This window comes from Rhinolophus ferrumequinum, chromosome 21 (genome assembly GCF_004115265.2).
Source record: "Rhinolophus ferrumequinum isolate MPI-CBG mRhiFer1 chromosome 21, mRhiFer1_v1.p, whole genome shotgun sequence".
In the NCBI taxonomy this organism is placed as follows: domain Eukaryota; kingdom Metazoa; phylum Chordata; class Mammalia; order Chiroptera; family Rhinolophidae; genus Rhinolophus; species Rhinolophus ferrumequinum.
The window spans coordinates 14,371,818-14,396,221 of NC_046304.1; the positions used below are offsets into that span (position 1 = coordinate 14,371,818).

General features: G+C 38.5%; 1 protein-coding gene across 1 annotated transcript in view; it reads left to right on the forward strand.

The window, feature by feature from the left end:
* Positions 1–24,404, forward strand: part of ANKFY1 (ankyrin repeat and FYVE domain containing 1) — an 83,705-nt gene that overhangs the window by 5,966 nt on the left and 53,335 nt on the right. Inside the window, exons 2-3 of the mRNA XM_033089461.1 lie at positions 14,907–15,099; positions 18,788–18,906. Of these exons, the coding sequence (XP_032945352.1) occupies positions 14,907–15,099; positions 18,788–18,906 (312 nt within the window). The remainder of the gene's footprint in view (positions 1–14,906; positions 15,100–18,787; positions 18,907–24,404) is intronic.

Sequence of the window (24,404 nt, forward strand, 5' to 3'; positions counted from 1 at the left end):
AGTGTCCGCCTTTGTGGAACTTGTAGAACAGAGAGGGGAAGGCCGAGTTTCTTAGAAGCGTGCGTATTGTTTCATAGTTTACTGAGTTTTCTCTTTTGCACTGATGATTGATGGCACCACCGTCCAGCCACACGCTCAAGTCAATAACCTAGAAATCATCCCGACTTCCCCTGACTCTGCAGGGAGTCACCAAATCCTATGGATCCTGTAATACTCTCACATCTGTTCTTTCCTCTCTACTGTCATTTCCTTAGTTCAGGCTAGTGGTTCTCACCCTGGAGAACCCTACACAGGGGAATCCCTGGGGAGCTTTTAAAAACCCAGATTTATGCATCACTCACCTTCACTGAAAAGCAACATATCCCACAAAACATTTTTTTTCAAACTGAGTCAATATTGAATAAAACATGTTTTTACTGAATCCGTTTTTTTTAAACAAATATAACAGCACATGCACGCGCGCACACGCAAAATAAGGTCATCTTCTTGCCTAAGAAGTCCTGGGTCGTATGTAACCGGAGTAAAAGGATTTTTCAAGGCAAACTTTGTTCAATAATGGCTTTTGGACTTCGTCAGAGCATTCAAGCTATGACTGTTACAATTGCTAGATTTTTTTAAAGGGTGAAAAATCAAACTATGAAATCTCTTAGGATCATCATATTTTTAATAATATCCAAATGTGTGTGTGTGTGTGTGAGAGAGAGAGAGAGAGGGAGGGAGAGTGAGAGAGACAGAAAGGTGGGAGGGTACAGGCTGGCAGAGGACCTGTCTATGACCCTTACTATTCCTTTGCATTTTCCACCAGATGGTATTGCTATCTTTTTCCTGTCTTTTTTTATTAGGGTATATGAACTTGCGTTCTCAACAGTAAATATATCTACTTATTCTCCATTAAACAGTTTTCCTATATTTAGCACTCTTGATTAATGATTAGTCAGTAATCCCAGTGAAAGAAAAATTCCATCTGCATTATGACAGGTTTAGAAAAATAGTAATTGGTAGTAATTCATCACCAGTGAGGAGCTAATCTATTCTGATGCCGAGAAGGAAGATAGTGTTTCCTGGGAAGATGACACTTCAATGATACATTATGTGGAAGACCCTAATAATATGCCTGAAACAAAAATAATTCTTGTAGGTCTCAAAATAAGATTCTATCACAGCTTTTACAATCATTTTTCTTTTATCTAATGGACATAGTTAAAGCAGAGTAAGGATAAAGTCATTTATTAATTAAAGAATTATACAAAGAACACTAATTTACTGTTAAAATTGGGGCTAGAATATAAGAACTATAAAAAGTCCAGAGAAGGGAAATACCAGGGTTTTGTTAATCTAATAAGACTTAATATAGTGTGGGTTAGAATTGGAGTAGGCAGAAGGGAGTAGAAATTGCATTTAAGCTGGGGAATGGAAAGAACATTTCATTCCTGGGTTGATTAATTAATAATTAATAAATATTTGTCTGCTGTCTTGACACTGGAGCTGAAATAGGCATAGTACAGTGGGATGAGCATGGGCTTTGGCTTAAGACCCTAAACCTTCAGTTGGTCTCTTGCTAATTGTGTAAGTTTAATCAATACACTTTACCTAAGTGAAGTTTATTTGTTAAGTACTCTGCTACTTTGAATATGTTGGTTAGAACTTGAGATAATGAAGAATTAACTGCTCTAGGAGACATTACAAATATTATTTCCTCTTTTCTCAATTGCAAAATATAAGAAAGTGCATTTTGTTTATAAAACTTTGTTGTTGACACTAATCCAGCAAGAAGCTGCTAGGGCTTTACTGTATTTGTATTTTTCTCTCCAGAATTTTGTTTGTTTGTAAGGATAGACGTATTAGTTTCCTATGACCGCTTTAACAAATTTCCGCAAAGGGGTGGTTTAAAATGACAGAAATGTATTATCTTCTGATTCTGGAAGCCAGAAGTCCATAATCAGTATCACTGGACTGAAATCAAGATGCACTAGAGCCATCCTTGCCCTCTAGGAGAGAATCTGTTTCCTCTTCCAGTTTCTTGTGGCAGTTGGCATTCTGTGGCTTGTGGCTGCATCACTCCAATCTCAAGGCCAGCATCTAGAAATCTCTGTGTTCTGTCTACATATGCCCTTTTCCTGTGTGTGTGAAAATTTCCTGTTTCCTCTTATAAGGATACATGTAATTGCTTTTAGGGTCTACCCATATAATCCGGTATAATCGCCCACCTCAAAATCCTTAATACTGCGGGTGCCAAAAAAATGTATACAAGTGGACACTTTGGTCAGTGTTGCTCAAGCAGTAGTTCACCGTGATCATATGTGTCTGGACGCTGATAGTAACCACTTTGAGCGTGACTTGTATTCGTCTTTTGCTATTAGTGTATATTGAGTGTTACAATTTTAATACAGTTTTCCATTCTTAAAATGTGTATACATTTTTTTGGCACACCTTCTGTGCAATCACACCTGCAGAGACCCCACCTCCATTTTTTTACTGTCTGAGGTAGCATTCACAGGTTCCAGGAATTAGGACACGGAGGTTGTGGGGGCCACTTTTCAGCCTCCCACAGTCGGCAGTGTCATATAACTTGACCTATTAAGTCAGAAGATTTCTAAAATTCCACTGTGTCCAGTTTCTGAATGCCAAAAGACCGTGCCACACGGTTCAGAGTAGTGCTGATGGAATGCAAAGGTAAATAAGACGTTTTCTGCCCCCAAGACACTTCTTAGAAGAACCGGAATGCCACATTAGGAACCTTGTACTTTTGTGGATAGTGGGGAACCAGCTGAAGTTATTTGGTTATTAGGGCTGTGTTTTAGGAGGATTAACATGATGTATGTAGAATAGAGTGGCGAGGGGAAGGATGAGGTGGGTGACTGGTTACATGTGTGTGAACGATGCTAAAACCTCAAGGAAATGATGGCGTGATGGTGTTCAGAACGAAAGAGAAATGGCAACGTGCATCCCATCAATAAAATTGACCAATTTTAACCTGTCAGTTGACAAATATTTATAGTCGTGTAACCACCACTACAGTCATGATATGGAACATTTACAACATCTTAAAAAGTCCCTTGAACTTTTTAGTCAGTCTCATTCCCCTGGCCCCTGACAACCACTGAACTGCTTTCTAGCCCTGTAGTTTGTCTTCTCTGTAGTTTCACCTGGAATAAACAGTATGCAGTCTTTAGTGTCTGGCTTCTTTCATTTAACCTATTGCCTGTGAGATACTATGTTGCATGTAGTCTGTTACTTTTTATGGCTGAGGAGTATTCCCTTACAGTCATGCACTGCTTAATGATGGGGATACATTCTGAGAAATGCGTCATTAGGTAATTTTGTCATTGTGTGAACATCACAGAGGGCACGTGCACAAACCTAGGTGATAGAGCCCGCTACACACCTGGGCTGTATGGTACAGCCAGTTGCTCCTGGGCTACACACCTGTACAGCTTGTTGCTGTACTGAAGACTGTAGGCAATTGTAACAAAGTGGTAAGTACTTGTGTATCCAAACATATCTAAACATAGAAAAGGTACAGTAAAAATACAGTATAAAAGATCAAGTGTGTGTGTGGGCATGTGCAGCCGTTGGGGGGTAGGTGGAGGGCTGTGGAGGGAGGTGCCATTGGAGAGAGTAGATGTGAGGAGGAGCGATGGAAGAAGAGAGAAGAAAGGAAGGGGGCCGAGAAAGGAAGAGCAGAGATCGAAAGAGACCCAGAGAGAAAGCTTGAGACAAGAGATAATAAAAGGGAGAGGGACTGAAAACGGAGGGGGAGAAGAGAAGGTGCAGGGAGAGGAGAAGAGGACCAAGAGAAAAGATAAAGAGAAATGGAGGGAAGGGAAGTGAGTTTGAGTGCATGACTGTGTCTGCCTGCGTGGGTGTGTGTGTGTGTGTGTGTGTGTGTGTGTGTGTACAAGTCTATGTAGGAATGAGCAGGGGGCAGGTTTCCAGGTTCCTTTCCTCCCCTGCCACTCCTCTCCCTCCTTTGCCAACGCCTGGCACCAGTCAGCCACAGGTGGACACAGGACTGGGGGGACATCCTAAGCCGCCTCATCTATTTGAACCACCCTGAGCTGGTAGTAGTACATTCAAACTTGTAGTCGGGTTCAGCCTTTTCTCTCAACATCACAAGTTGGCATATCTGTGTGTTTATATATACAGTTTATATATACAGTTTATATATACTGTAGGTGCTCCATTGTTGACTGAAATGTCTTTGGCGCATGACTGGATGCGTATATATTACAATTTGTATCCATTCACCAGCTGGACATTTGGGTTGTTTCCAGTTTTTAAGAACATATGTTTTCATTTCTCTTGGGTAAATACCTGTGAATGGAATTGCTGGGTCATTAGACATGTGTATGTTTCTCTTATAAGAAACTGTCAAACTGTTTTCCAAAGTGGCTCTGCTGTTTACATTCTCACTAGCAATGTATGAGGGAGGGTTCCGGTTCTCCACATTTTTGCCAACACTTTAATTTTAGCCATCCTAGTGAGTGCGTAGTGGTATCTCATTGTGTTTTTAATTTGCATTTCCTTAATAACTAATGATGCATGTCTTTTCATATGCTTATTTGCTATGCACTTTCTTTGGCAAAATATTCCAATTTTTTGTCCTTTTTTATTGGGTCATCTTATTATTGAGTTGTAAGAGTTCTTAATATAGTCTGGATACAAGTTCTTTTTGGATATATATTTTGAAAATATTTTCTCCTTGTCTGTGGCTTGCCTATTCACTTTCTTGTATGTTTTGAAGAATACTTTTTAAAATTTTATAATGTCCATCTTATCTATTTTTTTCTTCTATAAGTCATTCTTTTTTGTCCAGTTTATATAGTTTTGCCTCATCTGAGGCCACTGATACTTTTTTCTATGGTTTAGTCTAGAAGTTTTATAGTTTTCACCCTTAACGTTTAGATCTATGACCCATTTTGAGTTAACTTTTGTATATAGTGGGGTGTAAGAGTTGAGATTCACCTTTCTCCATATGGATACTCAATTGTTTCAGTCCCATTATTCTTTCCTCATTGAAGTGCCTTGGCACTGCTGTCAACCCATTTGGCTCTATATTGTAGGTTATTTCTGGATCATATTCTATTCCATTGCTCTGAACGTCTATCTTGATGCCAATATGATATTGTCCCAATTACTGTAGCTTTATAACAAGTCTTGAAATCAGTCATGTAAAGTGCTGCACCTTATTTTTTCTGCAGAATTGTTTCGGCTATTCTAGATGTTTAGCATTTTCATACGAATTTTAGAATCATCTTGTTAAGTTCTACAAAAAAATTTTGAACTTTTTTTGTGATGGTGTTGAATTGTATTTCAATTTGGAGACAATTGACATCTTAACAATCCATGAGCATAGTATAACTCTCCATTTATAATTGTCCCTCGGTATCCATGGGGATTCATTCCAGGACCCCTGTGGATACCAAAATCCACAGATGCTCAAGTCCCTTATATAACATGGCACAGTATTTGCATATAACCTACATTTACGTATAGGTTACAGCAGGGTATGCTTACACATCACTTCATTCACTTTATTTGGCTCTGGGCATCATTTTCGCTGCATAGCAAATTCAAGTTTTGCTTTTTTGAATTTTCTGGGATTTTTTTTTTTCTTGAATATTTTCCATCCGTGGTTGGTTGAACCCACAGAGGTAAAACCTGAGATACAGAGGGCCAGCTGTATTTAGGCTATCTTTAAATTGTCAACAGTGTTTTATAGTTTCAGTATGCAGGTCTTTGCACATTTTTTGTTAAATTTATCCCTAAGTATTTTATATATTGGCTGTACTGTTATAAGTGGATTATCACAGCCTAGACACATAGATAACCCAGAGCTTTCAAAGCTGGTTAACAATTAAAATAGAAGCAGGAAGAGGCATTTGATTTGAGGAAGATGTTAAGTTTGATTTTGGACATGTTGAGTTGGTAGTACCAGTAGGTTATCTTCCAGTAGGAGCTATTGAGAGAGATTTGGGGTCATTTACAGTGACAGTAAAGTATGGGTGTGTTTGAAACCTCCAAGAAAGGAAGTTAGGAAAAAGTTCCGTTCTAAGTCTGAACCTTGCAGGACTGCTTTCTTTTAGAGAGTAGCCTGTAAGAAAGTTATCTGTAAGAAAGGTAGGGGGATAACCTGTATGTAGTACAGATTTAGGAAGCTAAAATCAAAAGAATTTCAAGAATGGACTGATGAAGTGTTGAACGCTGCTGAGAGGTTAAGGACCTTGAAGGATAAGGAAAAGGTCATTGCAGTGGGTGATTTTATCATGGTGACTGAGACCCTTTTAGTAGAGTGGTATGGATAGAAGCCAAGTTTCAAAAGATGAGGGAGGTAAAGAAGGAAGCAGTGAGTAAAGAGGGCTTCCTTCAGAAATTGGTAGAGAAGGAAAAGAGCATGATAGACAAGGCAATCAAGAGTAATAATGGGGAAAAGTTTATTTGGGATAGGTTACCATGAGCTTGTGTACAAGGGTAAGGAGATGAGCCTGGAGAGAAGGATGTCTTCAAGATGCAAGGGCTGTTTTAGTGGCATAGAGTTTGGTAAAGAGAAGGGAGAAGATACAGAATTCTAGGCATTTTGGACAGATTAACTGCTTTCTTCCCTTTTTATTTGGCTCTGGGCATCATTTTGGTATACTTATTCTTTAAAAATCACATAGAACAGGGGTTGGTAAACTATGACCTGTTGGCCAAATCTGACCTGAGACTTATACTGGGGGTGCCAAAAAAATGTATACTAGTGGACACTTTGGTCAACGTTGCTCAAGCAGTAGTTCACCGTAATCAGAAGTGTCCGGACTCTGGTTGTAACCACTTTGAGCACCTCTTGTAATTGCAGAAGTCAAACGTGACTTGCAGTCTTCTTGTGTTATGGTATATGTTGAGTATTACAATTTTAATACAGTTTTCCTTTCTTAAAATGTGTATACTTTTTTGGCACCCTCTGTATTTGTACAACTCTTGAGTTAAGAATTATTTATATATATATATATATATATATGTATATATATATATATATACACATATATATTTGTGTGTATGTGTGTACAAATTATATATATATATAAAATGGTTGATGGAAAAATCAAAGTAAGACTATATCATAGCATGTGAAAAATTGTATGAAATTCAATTTTCAGTGTCCATAAATAAAAATTTTTTTGGGGGGTGGGCAGTGAACTCATTCATACACTCTTTTGCATTACAACAGCAGAGTTGAGTAGTTGCCACAGGGACTGAGGCACAAAGAGCCTAAAATATTTACTCTCTGGCCCTTCACAGAAAGTTTGCCAACTCCTGACCTGGAAAGATCACTGTTGCTTCCTTTTTGACTGTGCCATGACTTGCTGATTAATTTTTTTTTTACAGTTGTTGTTACTCTCTTTCTTTTAGGTGATTCATAGTGAAGGCAGATTTTTTTTTTTTTTTTTTTGTCTCAAGCATCTTTGGTTAAGTCAAGATTGATGAGCTATCAGAAAGCTCATCAAATATCTAACTTTGGATGGCACTGGTGCAGGGCACATGGGTATTACTAGAAAAGAAACATGCCCACATTAATAGTACAAGCTGCTGACATTCTTCACTGATACTTAGCATATAGTTGTTTTGGTGAAACTGTAGGTTTTATCTATTATTTAAATTTCTAGGCTTATTTTTCAAAAGGAAAGTTGGAGGAAGAGAAAGAAGAAACCACGGCTGAAAACTAGCCACTTTGTAAAGAAGTAGCAATAGTAGTAGTAAACCTTTAAACCAGACACTCACTGTTCTAAATGATTTAACCTACGTGACTCAATTACTCCTCGACAACACTCCGAGATACTATTATTATTCCCATTTTCCACGTGAGAAAACCGAAGCCCAGAGAGGAGGACGTAACTGCCCAAGGTCACACGGCCAGTAAATGTGCAAGCTGGGATTCCAACCCTCAAGGGAGGCTCCAGAATACATGCTGTTAAGGATTCTATTGCGTTTCCTTTTTCAGAAGGGTTAACCACTAACATTTATTGACCATTTACTGGAGAGCGGACAGTCTTCTAAGGTCATTCTATGTATTAGCACATTATGTGTTTACAACATACAGGTGAGGAGAATGAGGCACTTGCCTAAGGTGTCACAGCTAGAAAGTGCTGGGCGGGTCTTTGGTCCCTGTCAGTCTAGCTCCAGATCCTGTGCCTTTCACCACTGCACTAAGATGTAGTTTTTCTCTCCATTATTACTCAGAATGGTAATTTTATTCTTCTTCCTGTAAGAACGCTACAGTTTGACCCTTCCAGGACACATTTGCATTGCTGTTTACCAGCAGACAGTATTCCCCAGAGAAGAACATCGCCGTGGGTGCTTCCCCCATTATACTGTGAAATGGTGTGCCAATGCCAGTACCACTGATAGGTGCACTTGTGGTCTGGGTTTCCCCCTGCAAAAGGTGCTGGGCAGGGGGCATCTGTGATTTCGTGAATAAGACCCCTAAATTATTCTAAAGTCCTTCTTTTATCTTGCCTCATCTCTGATCATAACTTTTGTAGTTTATGTCTTTATTGTGTCGGTGTCCAGACCACAGCTGGAAATTTGTGTCAGAAATTCTGGAGTGAGACTACGGCTATTGCTGTAGATTTTGGAATTATATAAGTATAACTGATATCCAAAGAAATTTACAGGGACTCCTGACGGAAACAGAACTTTTACGATCTCATTTTAAGGGTTAAATAAAGGAATCAGCAACTTTCCACTCTTGAAGGCAAATGTCCTCCTAATTCCCAAACATAAGGCAGTATTCCGATTGTTTGTGACTCTTAATTTGTGAGTTCTCCTATTTGTCAGTTCCTTGTAGATACTACTTTGTGCTACGTTATTTGTTTGGCAGAGGGGAAAGTTAGACTGCCCTTTTCACAAACTCTCCAAGAGGCAACTCCTGATCTGCCGTAATGCTTAGTGCACAGTAGGTGCTCATAAATCCTTGCAGATTGATAGTTCATTTACGTGACATGGAAATGCAGAGTTAATTACTGAGGCTACAGTCTTGTCATGATGGTTTGGAGCTCTTGAAGAGTAAAATACTTAGGTTGGCTAGAATGTTGTGGGATTGAAACCAGAGTTAAAGAGTTCGTTGTGCTTCGTGGAAGAAAAATCTGCAGTCTGTAGCCACAGGCTGCCCCTGTGAAAACGTGCAAGCTAACCTAACTCTCCGGCAAGTGGGATGTGACGGGAGCCACTAGGTTGAGCTAGCAGGATGAGGTGTCCTGGTCATCCTTTTCAGTTGGCTGCAGCAGAGGCAGGTGAGTGGCAGACACTTCTGCCAGCAAGCTGTCAGAGGACTAGGCTAGGTCTTGCCTTCTAATTATTTGTATTTACCATAGAGCCAAGTACTATGTCTGTTCCACAAACCTGATACTACTTTCAAAGGCGAATCGGGCCAAGAAAGTAAAAGACTGAAGCCTTTTCCTTGCATTTTCCAGGCCCAGTATGCTACAAACATATACAGGCTTTAGGTAAATCTTTTGAAGTAAAACACCACTTTTCTTCATGCTTTATTTGTATCCCTGTCAGAGTGCTGTCAGGTTTTATTGAACTGCTTTATTTAATTGCCCATTTTCTCCATTACCCTGTAACTTTGTAAAAAAGACGTGCCAAGATTTTCTTTCTTTTTACTCTGATACTGCTGCATAATAAATTTTTAATGAATTACTAGGTTATGCAAGTGTCTTCTTAAGAAACGAAATTCTTTGAACAAATCAATGAGTGAACAAAAAAAATTGCAATTCAGTTTGTCTTTTATCTACATAGGAGTATTCCTAGAGCAATCTGTGACGTGGGGAGGTGTTCGCTGGGGGCCGAACCTTTTCTCCAGGGCACTCATTCCTATCCCTGGGCTGTTTTAAAAGTAGACTTTTCCTGACCCTGACCTCAGGTCTACTGAATCTAGGTGCTCTTTTTGTCCTAGTAGTTTAAACGGCCTGAGTGATACTCACGCAACCAGCCTGGGAATAACGTCATCGAGCGTGATCTGAGAGGCAAGAGGTGCGCAGGCTGCTAGTCACGGCTGCGTCCCCTTTCTGCTCCTCAGATTCATTGGGAGTTGAGGCAAATGAGGTGATCTTTAGGCTCCTTTCCTTCCTAAAGCTTTGTGAGATATAAAAACCCTTACACTTGGGTGCTAGAAACTTATTTTCCCTTATAATTGTAACTGTTTTCCATAGTCTTTAAATTTTGTATAAAATGATGTATTTGCTTTATCAGTGCACATAAATTTAAAATTCAAATAATATTACTTGGCTTATAACAAAAAATAAATTTTGCCGCCCGTCACTCTGCTCCCTGGACTACTTTCTGCTCTTCTTTATTTACCTCCAAGTGATAAAACTTATTTATAGTGCCATTTCTAGATTGATCAATGGGAGACATTGGCTGACTTTTTCCTGTGGTAGATTAGGAGTTGCCTCTTTGAGCGTTTTTTTTTTTTTTAAAGGCCAGTCTAACCTGCACTTTTTCTAAATGAATAATCATAGTCAAGATTTTTAAAGTATGTTAGGCTTTGCTTTTTCGTTTGGGAATTGTCAATGAAGACTTGCTATATGAGGTGATAAAATATTTGAAGTAGCTCCTTCAGTATTTAGCACTGTTTCCATTTCTGTTTTTACTTTTGTTCATCACCTCCTTCTGAGAATGTCCTGTTGATTTGCCATGACTTTAATTGATCAAGCTCAGTTCCTAGGTCAAGAAAACATTTGAATCCCATTCTGCTTTTTCATGACTCAAAAAAAAAAGTATAAACTGTTAAAACAATTTGAACTATTTTATGCAATAATTATGTAATTGTGGAATGTGCAGAGGGGTGGAGGAAAGCCTGACAATATTGAGTGTATGTACCAGTTATAGTAGTTGTCATTTAATTCTCACAACAGCACTGAAAGTAGATCCCCATTCCTCATTTTACAGATAAAGAAACAAAAGCTCAGGGGGGTGAACTTACGGTCCTATAGCTAGATACTGAAAGGATTTGGGTCCCCATCACTTTCACTCCAGAACCCACTCCAGGTATATATCAGGTTTTTTTACTTTTTTTTTTTTTTAATTTATTGGGATGACAATTGTTAGTGAAATTAGTTTTTTTTACTTTTTAATGGAAGCATAAGGTACATGAAGAAAAGGATGAATCACTCCTCCTCTACGTGACCCCTTCAATTAGATTGTTTCTCAGGGCTCAATCCTGAGCACCCCTTTTTCATAATATTCTCTCTTTAGGTGATCCCATTCCTCCCAGTGGTGTTAAGTATCATCCACGTGCTGAGGATAACCAAATTTCTCTCTTTAGCCAGACCTCTTATGTAGAGGAGAGGTTCACCAACCCTGCCCCTGACCATTATTCTCCCAATTAGCTCTTTTTATTTCCTTCATAGCATGCAGCATGATTTTAATTATTTATTATTTGCTTGTTTGGGGGCCTGTCTTCCTCACCTGACCGTCAATTCCATGAGGACAAAAGCATCACCTGTCTAGTTCACCACCGTATCGTCAGTTTATTGCATCCATGGCACATAACAGGCGTTCAGTACACATTTTTTGAATACAGAAAAAAGAAAAAAACAAATCTTTCGTGTAGAGTTCAATTAATTATCAAAATGAAACATGCATGTAGCCACTAAGTTAAATAAAAAAGGCTGTTAGCAGCACCCCCGAGAGCACGCGCATGTTCCCGCCCAGTTACAACTACTCTCGCCATTCTTCCACTGATAACTATTATCGTGACTTCTGAGACCACAGATTCATGTGGCTTCAAGCGATAGCAGTTTTTGAACAGAATTTGCTATTACTCTCAATTGTATGTCCTTTTCCATTTTCTGTTACCACACCTAGAAATTCAGTTTTTCGTTAAAGAAGCCAGTCACCTCCATTTCTCTCAATCCAGAAAAAAAGTATAAATTCGTACCATCACATGAATTTACTGCTTTGTGTTAAATGCTTTCCCCTTTGAGGTAAATAATTGCAATTTCTTGGCTTTTTAGTCTGAGTTACTGTGAAGAACTCTTCAAAACCAGTGACCTCAGAATAAAAGTGTAGAGCTAAGTCCTACCTAAGGAGTTTTGTGCAATTGTAAATGCTACTTGCTGAGTTTTTAAAATGTTATAATAGGATCATTGTGTGCTTTTCTTTAGCCAGCGTTTTTAAAGCAATATTTAGTTTAAATATTAGTAGACCAAAAAATTGCAGTATTTTCAAAATTATTCGTTATAGGAGTTTTTATCTGATATGTCAGTCATGAGAACAGTGATCAGTGAAAGTCATAAGCAAATTTTCATCTCGTAGGTGTCTTCGACTTTATTTTCCCAGGAATACTGATTTACCCCTGAGACTTGCATTCAGTTTTTTGACTCCAGGTATTTATTTAACGTGAATCTGCTAGAACAGGAGAAAGAAGTTCCCTACCATATGTATATTAGTATTTAAACAGGTTTCTCTTAAAAATTTTCTCTAATTATGAAAATAGAACACATATGTCGCAGAATACCTGAAATGGTGCAGAAAACTGCAAAGAAGAAAAATCTCCCATAAACCCCCCTTTTTAGTGACACCTGCTGATGTTTTGGGATATTTAATTTGTTTTTTTACTCCACGTATATGTGAATATTTATAATAAAATTGGAATTATAAAATACAGTTTTGCAGCCCGCTTTTTTCTGTTAATATATTCTTTGAATATGCGTGTTTAGTATGACATGTTTCTTTGAAAACATTAATAGTTGTATAATAACTTCAAACTCGTGTACCACTTAGTTTATTTAACCATTCCTGTGTTTTTAAACCAGTTTTTGATTATTTCCATGTTTATAAAGAATTAGCTAATAGGCAGCAGGTGGGAGAGGGATGCAGTTGAGGACAGGAAAGGAATCCTGTTTTTTAAAACTGGATTTTACTTGTTCAGTTGAGTTGATCAAATATTTAGTGAGCCTCTGTGTGTCACGTTCTGTGACGGGCTCTGAGATGCAGATGTAAATCCTTTCACATTGGCGATCAGATAGGATGAGAGAGGGCCTGAATTAAAGTCATAGTGGAGACGGGGATACAGAAGACAGGAAGGGTGCCCAGACATGTATAGGTGGGAGAGTCAGTTTTTTAGTTGGGATAGAGCTGGGGCCATGTGACTGAGAGCAGGACAGCTAAAATTATTCCACGTTTCATCTTCAGGTAACTGCGATAGAGAGGAGTGGCATTAATTAGCATACGGACCACACACAGGAAGAGCAGACTTGCTTGAAGTTTGGTGACAGAGACAGAGAACCAGAATGGGAGAGAGAATGGCACTGTGGTTGCTGAAAGAACAGAAGAAAAGAAGGGTAGACAGCAGTATCAGATGCTGTATTGTAGAGGTCCAGGAGGAGAAGCACTGGCAAGTGTTTATTGCATTTGGCAATTAGAAGGTCATTGGTGGGGAGTTTTAAGGGAATGGTGGAGACAGAAGGAGGCAATGGAAGGGGGAAAGTAGATGAGGAAATGATGTTGGGGTAGCTAGAGATGAAGGGCTGCGGTTGTCAGATGTGGAGTGGAAAGAGGGTTTTGTTTTAATAGAGACTTGAACAGGTTTATATGCTGATGAGAAAGGCCCAGTTGGAAGAGGTTGAAGTTGCTGGAGGAGGGGTTGGTTGATGATAAAGCAAAGGACCTGAGGAGAGTGACGGGTTTGGAGCATAGGTGGAGGGATTAAACTTGGACCAGAGGGAGATACTTTCTCTGAGAAAGCACGGAGTAGGTGGGAGTAGTTGCTGGTGTGGTGGACGTTGTTGGCAGTAGCTCAGTTTTCTCAAGACATTGGCTGAGAATTAGGCAAATTGGGTGGGAGATGGGCTTGAGGGTGGTGTTAAGATTTGTAATACCTGTGGTGGGGAGTAGAAGGGTCAAGGGACCAAGGCCAGAGAATGACGATAGCAGCTCTGTGGTTCCATAGTTAGACCTTGCTTTATAGGAGTAGTAATTTGCATGGATGCTTGATTCCCCACCAAGACTCTAGAGCCCAGGTAAAGAAGTTTTTTGACTGTTTACTTTCTGATATTCTAAATTAAATTTCTTTGTTACAGGTTCTCATAGCTCTGTTATTTCCTCCTGGTACTTATTAGAATTATAGTTTTGCTTTTGATTGTTACAATTGTTGTTATAATATTAAAGTTTACTTTCCCCAGTAGCTAAAAACTTTGAGGAAAGATATGTCTGCTTTTGCTTACCATTGTGCAGTGCCTGGCACCTAGTAAACACTTCGTAAATATTTGTTGAATTTAATGAATCAAATATAGTGGCTGTCAACCTTTTTAATCTGGCCCAGCACACCTGTAGAGTATGCATCCATCTGAATCCTTATTGACTGGCCTAATCGTCTCAGGTTTGTCAGGTAGTGTGGGGTAGTGGTTAATAGATCACAGGCCCTGGAATGAGAATGCCTGGGCTCCTCCCAGCTCCGCCTCTCACCAGCTTTGTGACCTTGGGCAAATTGTTAATGTCTCTGCCCCAGTGTCCTCACCTGTAAAGTGTGGCTAGCAACAGTACCTATCTCATGGGTTGTCATGAAGCTTACGTGAGAGAATTCACAGAAAGCTCTTAGGACAGCATGTGACTTGTGAAAGTTAGTTATTACTACTAGTGGTTTGAAAAAAGCCTTCTAGGTGATTTTCATTGTCGTATATTGAATATTGATTTTTCAGGGGAAACTGAGAAGAGAAATCCCTGGACCATGGTGGTCCTTTAGGCCCAGTGGCACTCTGAAACAAAACCATCCTGGTCCTGTAAGAGTATCACTAAGACATAGTAGAAACATCATGTGAATAGTCATTTTGGTAGCCATGCTATCTGTGGGACGAGGGATTAACGAATGCTATCTACTTTACACCCACCATGGTAAACTTGATTCCTTGTTCCCCTTGCAGAAGAGGTGGCCAAGTTGGAGAAGCACTTGATGCTTCTCCGACAAGAGTATGTCAAGCTGCAGAAGAAATTGGCAGAGACAGAGAAGAGATGCACCCTTTTGGCCGCGCAAGCAAACAAGGAGGACAGCAGTGAGTCCTTCATCAGCCGCCTCCTGACGATCGTGGCCGACCTCTATGAGCAGGAACAGTACAGGTGAGCTCGTGGACACAGGGCCAGTTTGGGGAAGCCAGCTCTTTGCTTTATTCCCAGACCGCATTGCAGCGTCTCTCTTACAGACTTTCTTCCCAAGTGTATTTCTCTCTAATTGGGATATTAGCAAACTTAGTTTCTAGAATGTGAGCTCCTAGAGGCAAGTTTTTGTCTCTTTGGTTTCCTACTTCAGCACAGAATGTGGAGACATGGTGATAGCATCTCTAGTGCAGACAGAATGAGCTTGCATGTCCAGGGATTCAGAGGGGAGCGGTTACTCTCGGGATGGTGGATGGAGGAGTCTTGGGACTAGTTGGCAGTATTGCAGGCAGCATAGCATGATGGTTGAGGGTGGACTCTGGAACCACACCGCCTGTGTTAGAAGCTCAGCTGGCCCTTGAGTGTCTCTGTGAACTGGGTTGTATGATGTACCTCAGGTTCCTAAAGGTTGTTGTGAGGATTAATAAATACGTGTCTCAAGCACTTAGAACAGTGTCTGGCAAATAGTAAATGCTCAATTGTTAGCTGTTATTGAGTTTTGACGTGAATGCTAAAGACAGGGTAGGATTTAATAGAAAAGGCAGTGATATTACTGGTAGAGGGAGTGGCTGAATGTGGGAACACGCCGAGAGAGGATTTAGAGGCTAGAGAGGGCGCCATTTTAGGGTACTGGTCCGTGTAGGGGAATGCTGGGAGAGGTGGGAAAGGTGGGTGGATTGCATTGGGAGGCCCAGAGGAGGACTTTGGGCTTGATCCTCTGCGAAGTGTGGAGCAGAGTAGTTTTAAGTTGTGAGACTGTCCTAATCAAGATGGTATTTTAGGATGATTAACCTGGGAACTTCATATAGGTGAAATTATAAAGGGAAGAGAGCCAGCAGCTCGATGTTGTAAAAAGTCCAGACCAGAAATGATGAAGGACTGAATTGGGATGGTGGCACTGAACATGGAAAAGAAACATGGATGTGTAGATGCCTAGAAGGAAGGATTTGGCTACTAGGGAGATGGATGATTGGACCAGATAAGACTTAGTAAAATTTCAAAATAAATTATGACATTCAAAATAGATCAAAATCCACAACTTCCATCTACCCTCTTAGTAACTTCTAAAAGAAAGAAAAATTGAATACCCCAAAAATAGGAATTGTTGTGCTCTGAGTAAAGGACAGCCCTTTAAACTGAGTGGGTATAGCTACTTGTAAAATATAGTTCATTGTCTTTTTATTTTCCTCGTTTTTCCTGTGGACCAGTGAAACTTTATTTCTACTGGCGTGAGCAGGGAAGCCTGACATGTTTCTGTTACAGACACGTCTCTTCCCACTCCCCTAGGCTCTTCCCCATTGGAACTCCCATTACTTTCCCAATTACTTACCCACTCCTTGCATCCGTTGTGCTGTGCTCCTTCTAGGAGACAGTGGGAATGAGACTGGACCGTTTCCTCTTTCGGCTTCTTTCTACCCACTCAGCTGTGGTGTGGCCGCATGGCTCCAGACGGTCTCTCCTCAGCTTCTAAAACCTGTCTTTTATCTAAAGAAGGTCGAATACCTCTGTTATTACAACTGAATATGAAGTGGGGAATGGAGCCTTCAGAGAGGACTGAGATTTTGAGATGGAATAACTGAAATTGGAAAATCTGTTTCTAAAGCAGATGCTTTTTACCAATATAGGGAAAAAAATACTTTTTCCCAAAAACAAGTATTTTGTTGAAGAATTTAAATAGTATTTTTAAGTTCATCTCAGTAACTGGAGTCACTGAAGAGTTGGTGTTAACATTTTCAAATTGAGAAATGTGAAAGAAATAGGTACATTTATTTTTAAGTCTAGCAGAAGGCTTTTGTCCCATAAGATAGTTAAAAATGATGGTTATATGTAGTTATTTACTACATTCATTTTCTGGCAACCAAGCTTATAATTTTTCCAATTAAAGTGTTTGATTGAGAAACTCTAGCAAGAAGCTCTTTGTGTTTTCTTCCTCTCCAGTAACAACATCCTACTATCCATATTTTAAAAGAAAATGCTCTGGAATGAAATTTTTATAAAATTACTAGCCTCCTAATAGTGTCTACATATAGTTGCTATAGACTTTACTTGTCCAATTTTCCATTTTCAAGTTGTATTTTTAAAAATTATGATTAGAAATTATTAGTGAAATCCTATCTTTGTTTCCATTTGGTATGTTAGACTACGAAAGAGAAAAAATTTTGACCTGATATTCATGAATAGTAGTAGGAATTTTATAGAAACATTTATTTTTATAGTTTTGTGGCTAAAAGACTTGTGGCTGAAACAGTAAACAGTGAATATTCATGTAAGTTATTAGAATTTAATACTTGATAAATAAATTTAGAGTTTAAAAATTGTTTGTGCTTTGTTAAATAGCCAATTTTTTCTGTTGTCATTAAATTTTTAAAGTTTTATCATAGGATATGATTTGAGACAGAATTTTATGTTCTATTTTAAATGGAATATTAATTCCATTTCTTCTTTATTGATTAATAATGTTTTATTGTGTTAACAGTACAGTAGTTTGTAATAACTTGAAATTATAAGTACCCTATTACTCTCTGATCTAACATAATTAGTTGCGGCTTGGTCTTTAATAGAACTAGAATTGTTGATATACTTACATAATTATAAACTATGCTCTAGACCGTGCTCTTGTGGAGTAAAATGTGTCTGCATCAAGCGCTCTAGAGAAACAATATTCTGTTTAGGTCTCATTTTAAGTGAATGAGTTCATTCATATAATAGTTTTTTTCCCTTTTTTATGTAATATTAATAGTTTTTGTGTATTTCGTTTCTAAAGGCTTTCCAACAACCTAACAGTTGTTTTCAAGGGGAGTATGAAAATAAAAATTATCTGAATACAAGCAGGATGATACTAATGAATGACTTTGGACTGCCGCCCGCATTGCCATATGGCACATGCTGTGTCAGCTCAGTAGGTCATCCCTAGGTTTTGTTAACTGCCCAGATGCTTTCCTCCCTTAGCACTGGACATTTCAGAGTTAAACATAAATAACTACTTGGAAAGCTCTTTTCATATAATGGTATGTCGTAAATACGGAAACACATTTGAAAGAAAGATTTCTCCCACCCCATTTCTTTATAAAGGGTTGAGTAAACGATGACCAATAATAAGTCTGGATGTTTCTGATGAGAACAGGAGTCTAGACATTGGGTTTCCTATACTTGACTGCTGTGTCAAAGCTAATTTGTTCATAGTTTTTCTGTTAACCTTGCTTGAGAATTACTGTGATATGGAGCACAGCAGCATTGTAGTCTCAGACTCTCATCACAGTCTTTCAGCTTTCTATCTTTCTCCCCCTGATTATTTAACTTGATATATTCTGCCTAAAACCTTTTCTACTTTTTATATGATTATTAATCATCCTATTTAACTTGTAGGTTCACCACCATAAGAATCCCATGAGTGGATGTCTTTAGAAGCAGAACATCCCATGTAAATTAAAGCTGGAAGTTAGAAATAGAGACCATGTCTAGCAACATAATATAAATATGACCCATCAGAATTCATTGCTGGCATAGAGAAATACTTTTGCTGTGATTTTGTTTCTTTTGCAAATGCGTGTTCATCAGTCAATACTTATATATTTACCAGCTGTGAATTTAGCTGTACCTAATTATGGTGACATTTTTCTTTTTTGTGTTTGTGGATATGTTTCTTCATCAGTGATCTGAAGATAAAGGTTGGAGGCAAGCATATCAATGCTCACAAGTTCGTCCTGGCGGCCCGCAGTGACAGCTGGAGTCTGGCCAATTTGTCTTCCACCAAAGAGCTGGACCTGTCAGGTGAGCCTCTGACTGGTTGGAGCCTCGAAACTGCCAGCACAGGAAGTCTTGGCAGAAGGTTATGAAATATTTGTGGTTTAATGAAAGTAGAATACTTATCAATGGTGGCCGTGGACTAGTTAAATAATTAGTGAATCAGTAGTTTATACTTTGTGAATACCTCTGTTTACTACCTGGTTGATAAATAATAAATATCTGAGTATCTACAATGTTCTTATAATTCATAAAATATAAATATCTGTCCAGAAACTCTTTTCATACAATAGTATGTTATAAATATGGGTGCATATGTAGAAAAAAAAATTTTCTTTCATTCCAAGAAAAAGTCCTGCTGTTCAGTTGTTTAAAATTTAATCATACTCTTACTAACAATTGTCACCCCAATAAATTAAAAAAAAAAAAAGTAAAATAAACTAAAGGTTGCTTGCAAAAAAAAAGAAAAAAAATTAATCATACTCATAGCTGCCAAAGTACTTTTCCTGGTCTGTGGGAACTGAATTCAGAAGTAACAGTTATTCCAAAGAATAAGAATAGTCTTTCTTTAAAATTAAAGGATGAGCGTCAGTCTGCAGAATTTGAATAGGTGCATTGAGCTTTTAAAGTTATTATCTAATTGCTTTATGCCACATTATGTTGTGTAGAATTTGGGTAAAAAATGCATTTGCAGATAGTACTTGTCTAACTGCTGTTAAAACAGATTCTAAACTTAATTGTGCTATTAATAGTCATGACAATTATAACATATGGTAAGGAGAATACCCAGACGTTAAGATATGAGTTACTTGCAAAAGTCATCAGCTATTTTAAAATTCTGCTGAATTTTCTTCGTTTGAAAGGTTTGCCAATTCCGAAGGTACTGTTTTCCATGTACAGTATGAGAAACACTGAGATGATTATAACACAGTTCATACCATACAGAGCTCATATTCTGTTGGAGGAAGTGGGCTAATAAATTATTTCAGGTCGGGGCTCTGTATATAGTAATATAATCGCTTTATGTCTGAGGTACAGAAGACACGAACTTGGGCTGATAAGGAAGGTGTCAGTTTGCAACGAGAACAGTGTTGCAAAGGTTAAGTAGGCATTTGCCTCAAGGGTTTAGGGGAGCAGATGTGTAATGCTTCTTCACTGTGAGTGAACTCACTATGTGATCATTTCTAGGGTTTAACCTGAAGTCCATAATTCAGAGTTGTAAACACACAAATATACACGTGCATATACATGTGCATATGTATTTGTATCTATATCTAAAACATCTACTTGGGAAACAATCTTCACTGTAATGGCACCAGTCTACATGATTAAAATCTCTGAGCAGAGCTTTTCATTTTTAAAAATATAGTCTTTTGAAGCCGTGTATCTTTGATTCCATATATAACAGACCTATGAAAACATTAAAACCCATTAGATCATGAGGTATCCTTCACAAAATGCATGATAGGATCTTGAGTACATGAACAGACAGTTTACAAAGATTAGAAGATATAATAAAATAAGGAAATATTCAGCGTTGTAGAAAGAAGTTTAGAATAAGTTGCCATCTTTTGATACCCACATTAGCAGAAATTGGTGATCCCAGTAGTTGTGAGGCTCAAGAAATTGGTGCTCTTGCGTCCAATTTCTTATGTTATAATTGTGTTATGATTGTGTTACAATTATGTTATAATTGTCTTATGTTATACAAGACTGGGTCTTATATTAATTTTTGCTCCAAAAGACGCACCACAGCTGATTGTCCGGCTAGGTCTTATTTTCGGGGAAACACGGTAAACTAGTACAATATGACATTTTAGAAAGCCGTTAGGCAGAAGAGCTATAAAATAGTCTCTGGTTTTTTTTTAAACCTCATCATCAGACCTCTGATAGATTCTGTCATAGGTAAATCAGGCAGGATAGTTTTATGTGTAGTTGTGAAATACTGAATGCAACCAAAATGAATAAGAGTGAGAAAAATGAAATATTGACTGCTGCCCAGGACACATAAAATTATATAAGAACATAAAAAATTGCATTAAGGTATAAAAAGTCTAATTTAAACATTAAAATTAAAATTTTGGTTGTACTTTTTTAGTACATCATAACATTTATAAGCGACTTGAAGTCAGTGACTGAGCATAAGATTGCGTCGCTGTGAATCAGGAGATTTTCTTGAGTTTAGGAAAGTATAATGTTAATGCCTTTAAATGTGCCTGAACTCTCCTCCTGTTGTCAATAATAAGCATGGTTTGATCCCTGCTATAAGGTTTGCTTTCAGGAGTGATCCTCTGCAGAGCAAAGTTTTTTGTGGCTTTGGTACATCAGGCACCTACCGAGATAGCTGATAGTAGAGCTACGGCATCTTTACTTTTCTGTATAAAATTTGTATTTGAAGTGTATCCTGGAGAGGGAGGGTTCCCAGTAGGTGGCGGCGTATGTGGACCTGTTTGTATTCAATTGTGTGTTTTGCCCAGAAGTCCTGCTGAATTGCCCACCCAGGCAGTTCAGCAGATGTGATTGCCTAAATCTGGGCTTGCAGCCGCTGAAACTGCCTAAGAAGCCTGTGTGTTATGCAGTATCTGGAGGCCGTGACACTGCATGGCTGGCCCGCAGTTTGAGGGAGATTGGAAATAGGCCCTTGTAAACAAGTGTATAAATAGCATAAAAGCTACGTTTTAAATGGTTGAACTTTTTTCAAACTAATGGACTTGATATAATCATTTTATGAATGTATTAGTATTTTGTTTCTCAAAATTATTCCATTCATATCACAAATGTTGAGGGGCCGGCACTTTTCAAGATGCTAGGGATACAGCCGTGAACAAAATGAAATTCCTATTTGCATGGAATTTATATTCTTAGAGACATTGACTTTCCAAGCTCTGCATTTTCTTTTGGACTTCTCATGTAATTGGTATTTCTTAAAATTCAAAACAAGCACAACTTTTGTTCTGTTAATTCCTAAGGAATTTTAGCATACTTTGACAAAGATACAAGGTGTTATATACTAAGTATTTAAAACATATCTGAGTATGCGAAAGTTTTCTTAAATCATACCTTGTTCAAAAAAATAAAATGGTTTATGCCTGATACTTTGGCAGGCACAATCACTTCTGTAGGATTCTTGGTCATAAATGCATAACCTCATCCTAATTATGAAAGTATCATCAGACAAACCCAAATTGAGGAACATTCCTCAAAATAACTGGCCAGTGTTGCTCCTACATTAAGGATATGACAGATAAGACTTAGGAACTGTTACAGATTGGAGGAGACTAGCGAGCCATGACAACTAAATGCAGTGTGGAATCCTCAGTTGGATTCTGGGCCATAAGGAGGACATTATTGGGAAAACTGACAAAATTTGGAAAGGCCTGTAATTAGTAGAATTGTATCAGTCCTGATTACCTGGTTTTGATAATTGTGCTATGATTATGAGATGTTAATGTTAGGGGAAGATGGTAAAGCGTATATGGGAACGCTCTACAACTTTTCTCTGTCTGAAATTATCTCAAAATATAAAGAAAAAAGGTATACATTTGTTTTTTTTTTATTTCTTACTGATTATTTTAAGTGTGAAGATGGAAGTTTGGGAAAATATTGATTGATAAACTGGGAAGAGAAAGAATATAACAAATTTAGCTTAACACAGCATAACAAATCTTAAGGCCAGCAGGAGAGCTCTATATATACTTCTTTGTCAAGTAAAACACTTTGCTTCAGGCCAAATGATTTGTTTATAAGCCTCTATAGCACTTGAGCAATAGCAGCTAACACTGTGAGAGTTCCCAGGGCATTCGAATGGCTGTTTTGAAGCTAGAGTTTCTTGCATGCTCCCTCCAAGCAAAGATCTTCTGGTTCCCTGGTGTAAGAGTTCATGGTGAGTCGTTCGGCTTTCCTGGAATGTGTCCTGGGTTCATGCCCAAGAACAGAAAGCATCCTCCTTCCTTTCTTTTCAGTCTGGTGAGGAAAGCTGTTCTTACAGCACCACCTGGAATGTTGCATTGTGCAGCGGCCGTGGCACGGGTTCCCAGCTCTGCTGAGGCACACGCAGGTGCTACAGCAGATTCACAGGGGGTCTGCATAGTATTTGAAGTTTCCAGGAGAAACACAGCAAGACTTGACATCTGTTGGATACCATGTGAACTATTAGCTCAGGGTTGTTCAGTTCCAATATTCAACCATGCTGCATTCCTTTTGATGATATCCATGGTAGTTTTCAAATATGTTGTTTGCTATTCCTCCCTCCTCTGAAGTGGAGCCTAAGCTCTCAAGACGAGATTGAGGTAGAAGTGACATGTTACTTCAGAGATACCAGCAGGTTTGTGGAAGGCTTGTGACTTCCTTGCTCTGTCTTTTGGATTGCTCACTTGGGGAGAAGTTAGCAGCTATGTCATGAGGACACGGAAACAGCCTTATGGCCTCCTGCTAACAGCTGAGACCTCCTCCCAGAGATATTCTTAGAGCTTCAAAAATCTGTTTTATCTATGGTTATGTCCCCTTACTCAATGCTAATGTTGCTTTTGTTTTTTTCTCTCTAATCTATGGTTAGGCTAAGTTTGTGTGTTGGTTTAAAATTCAGGTGTCCACCCCCACCCCCCACCACCATCCAGAAGTAGTGTTCCTGTGAAACCTTTTGTAAGCTGAAATGGCGTGTAAAGTGAAGAAGCGGTTACCATTAATTTATATGGAAATTGTTTTAGCGTTCCCAGAACCAAAAAATAGCTTACCAAATTATATCAAATAACCCAGAAACCCTAAAGTCACACTAACATATAGTAAAAACAGTGCCACTGCTTTTACTGCTCTCACTGCCACTCGCACTGCTGGGGTGCACGTGGCCTCTACAAAGGCTTGCTGCAAAACATGCTGAACGCTATTTTTGCTTATTACCTCTTTTTCGTAAAAGTGTAAACTTTTTCTTTTGGTTAGCGAAAACATGTACTAATGTAGGTTTTTCGTAAAAGCGACATGATGTAAAAAACTTGCAGAGAGCAGGGGATACCTGTAAACTCTTTTAATAATAATAGCAAATTAAAACAATTTTTTTTTCACTTTTCAGTTAGAGTTAACATTCAAATTATATTAGTTTCAGGTGTGCAACACAGTTGTGAGACATTTATATAACTTATGAAGTGATCCCCTGGTAAGTCTTACACCCACCTGACACCATATACAGTTACTACAACATTATTGACTATATTCCCTAAGCTGTAGTTTACATCCTGTGACTATTTTGTAACTGCCAATTTGTACTTCTTAATCCCTTACCATTTTTGACCCAGCTCTCCAGATCCCTTCCCATCTGGCAACCATCAGTTCTCTATATCTATGAGTTTGTTTCTGTTTTGTTCGTTTATTTTGTTATTTAGATTCCACATATAAGTGAAATCATGTGGTATTTGTTTTTCTCTGACTTAATTTCACTTGGCACAATACCCTCTAGGTCCATCCATGTTGTCACAAATGGTAATGTTTTATTGTTTTCTATGGTTAAGTAATACTCCATTGTGTGTGTATGT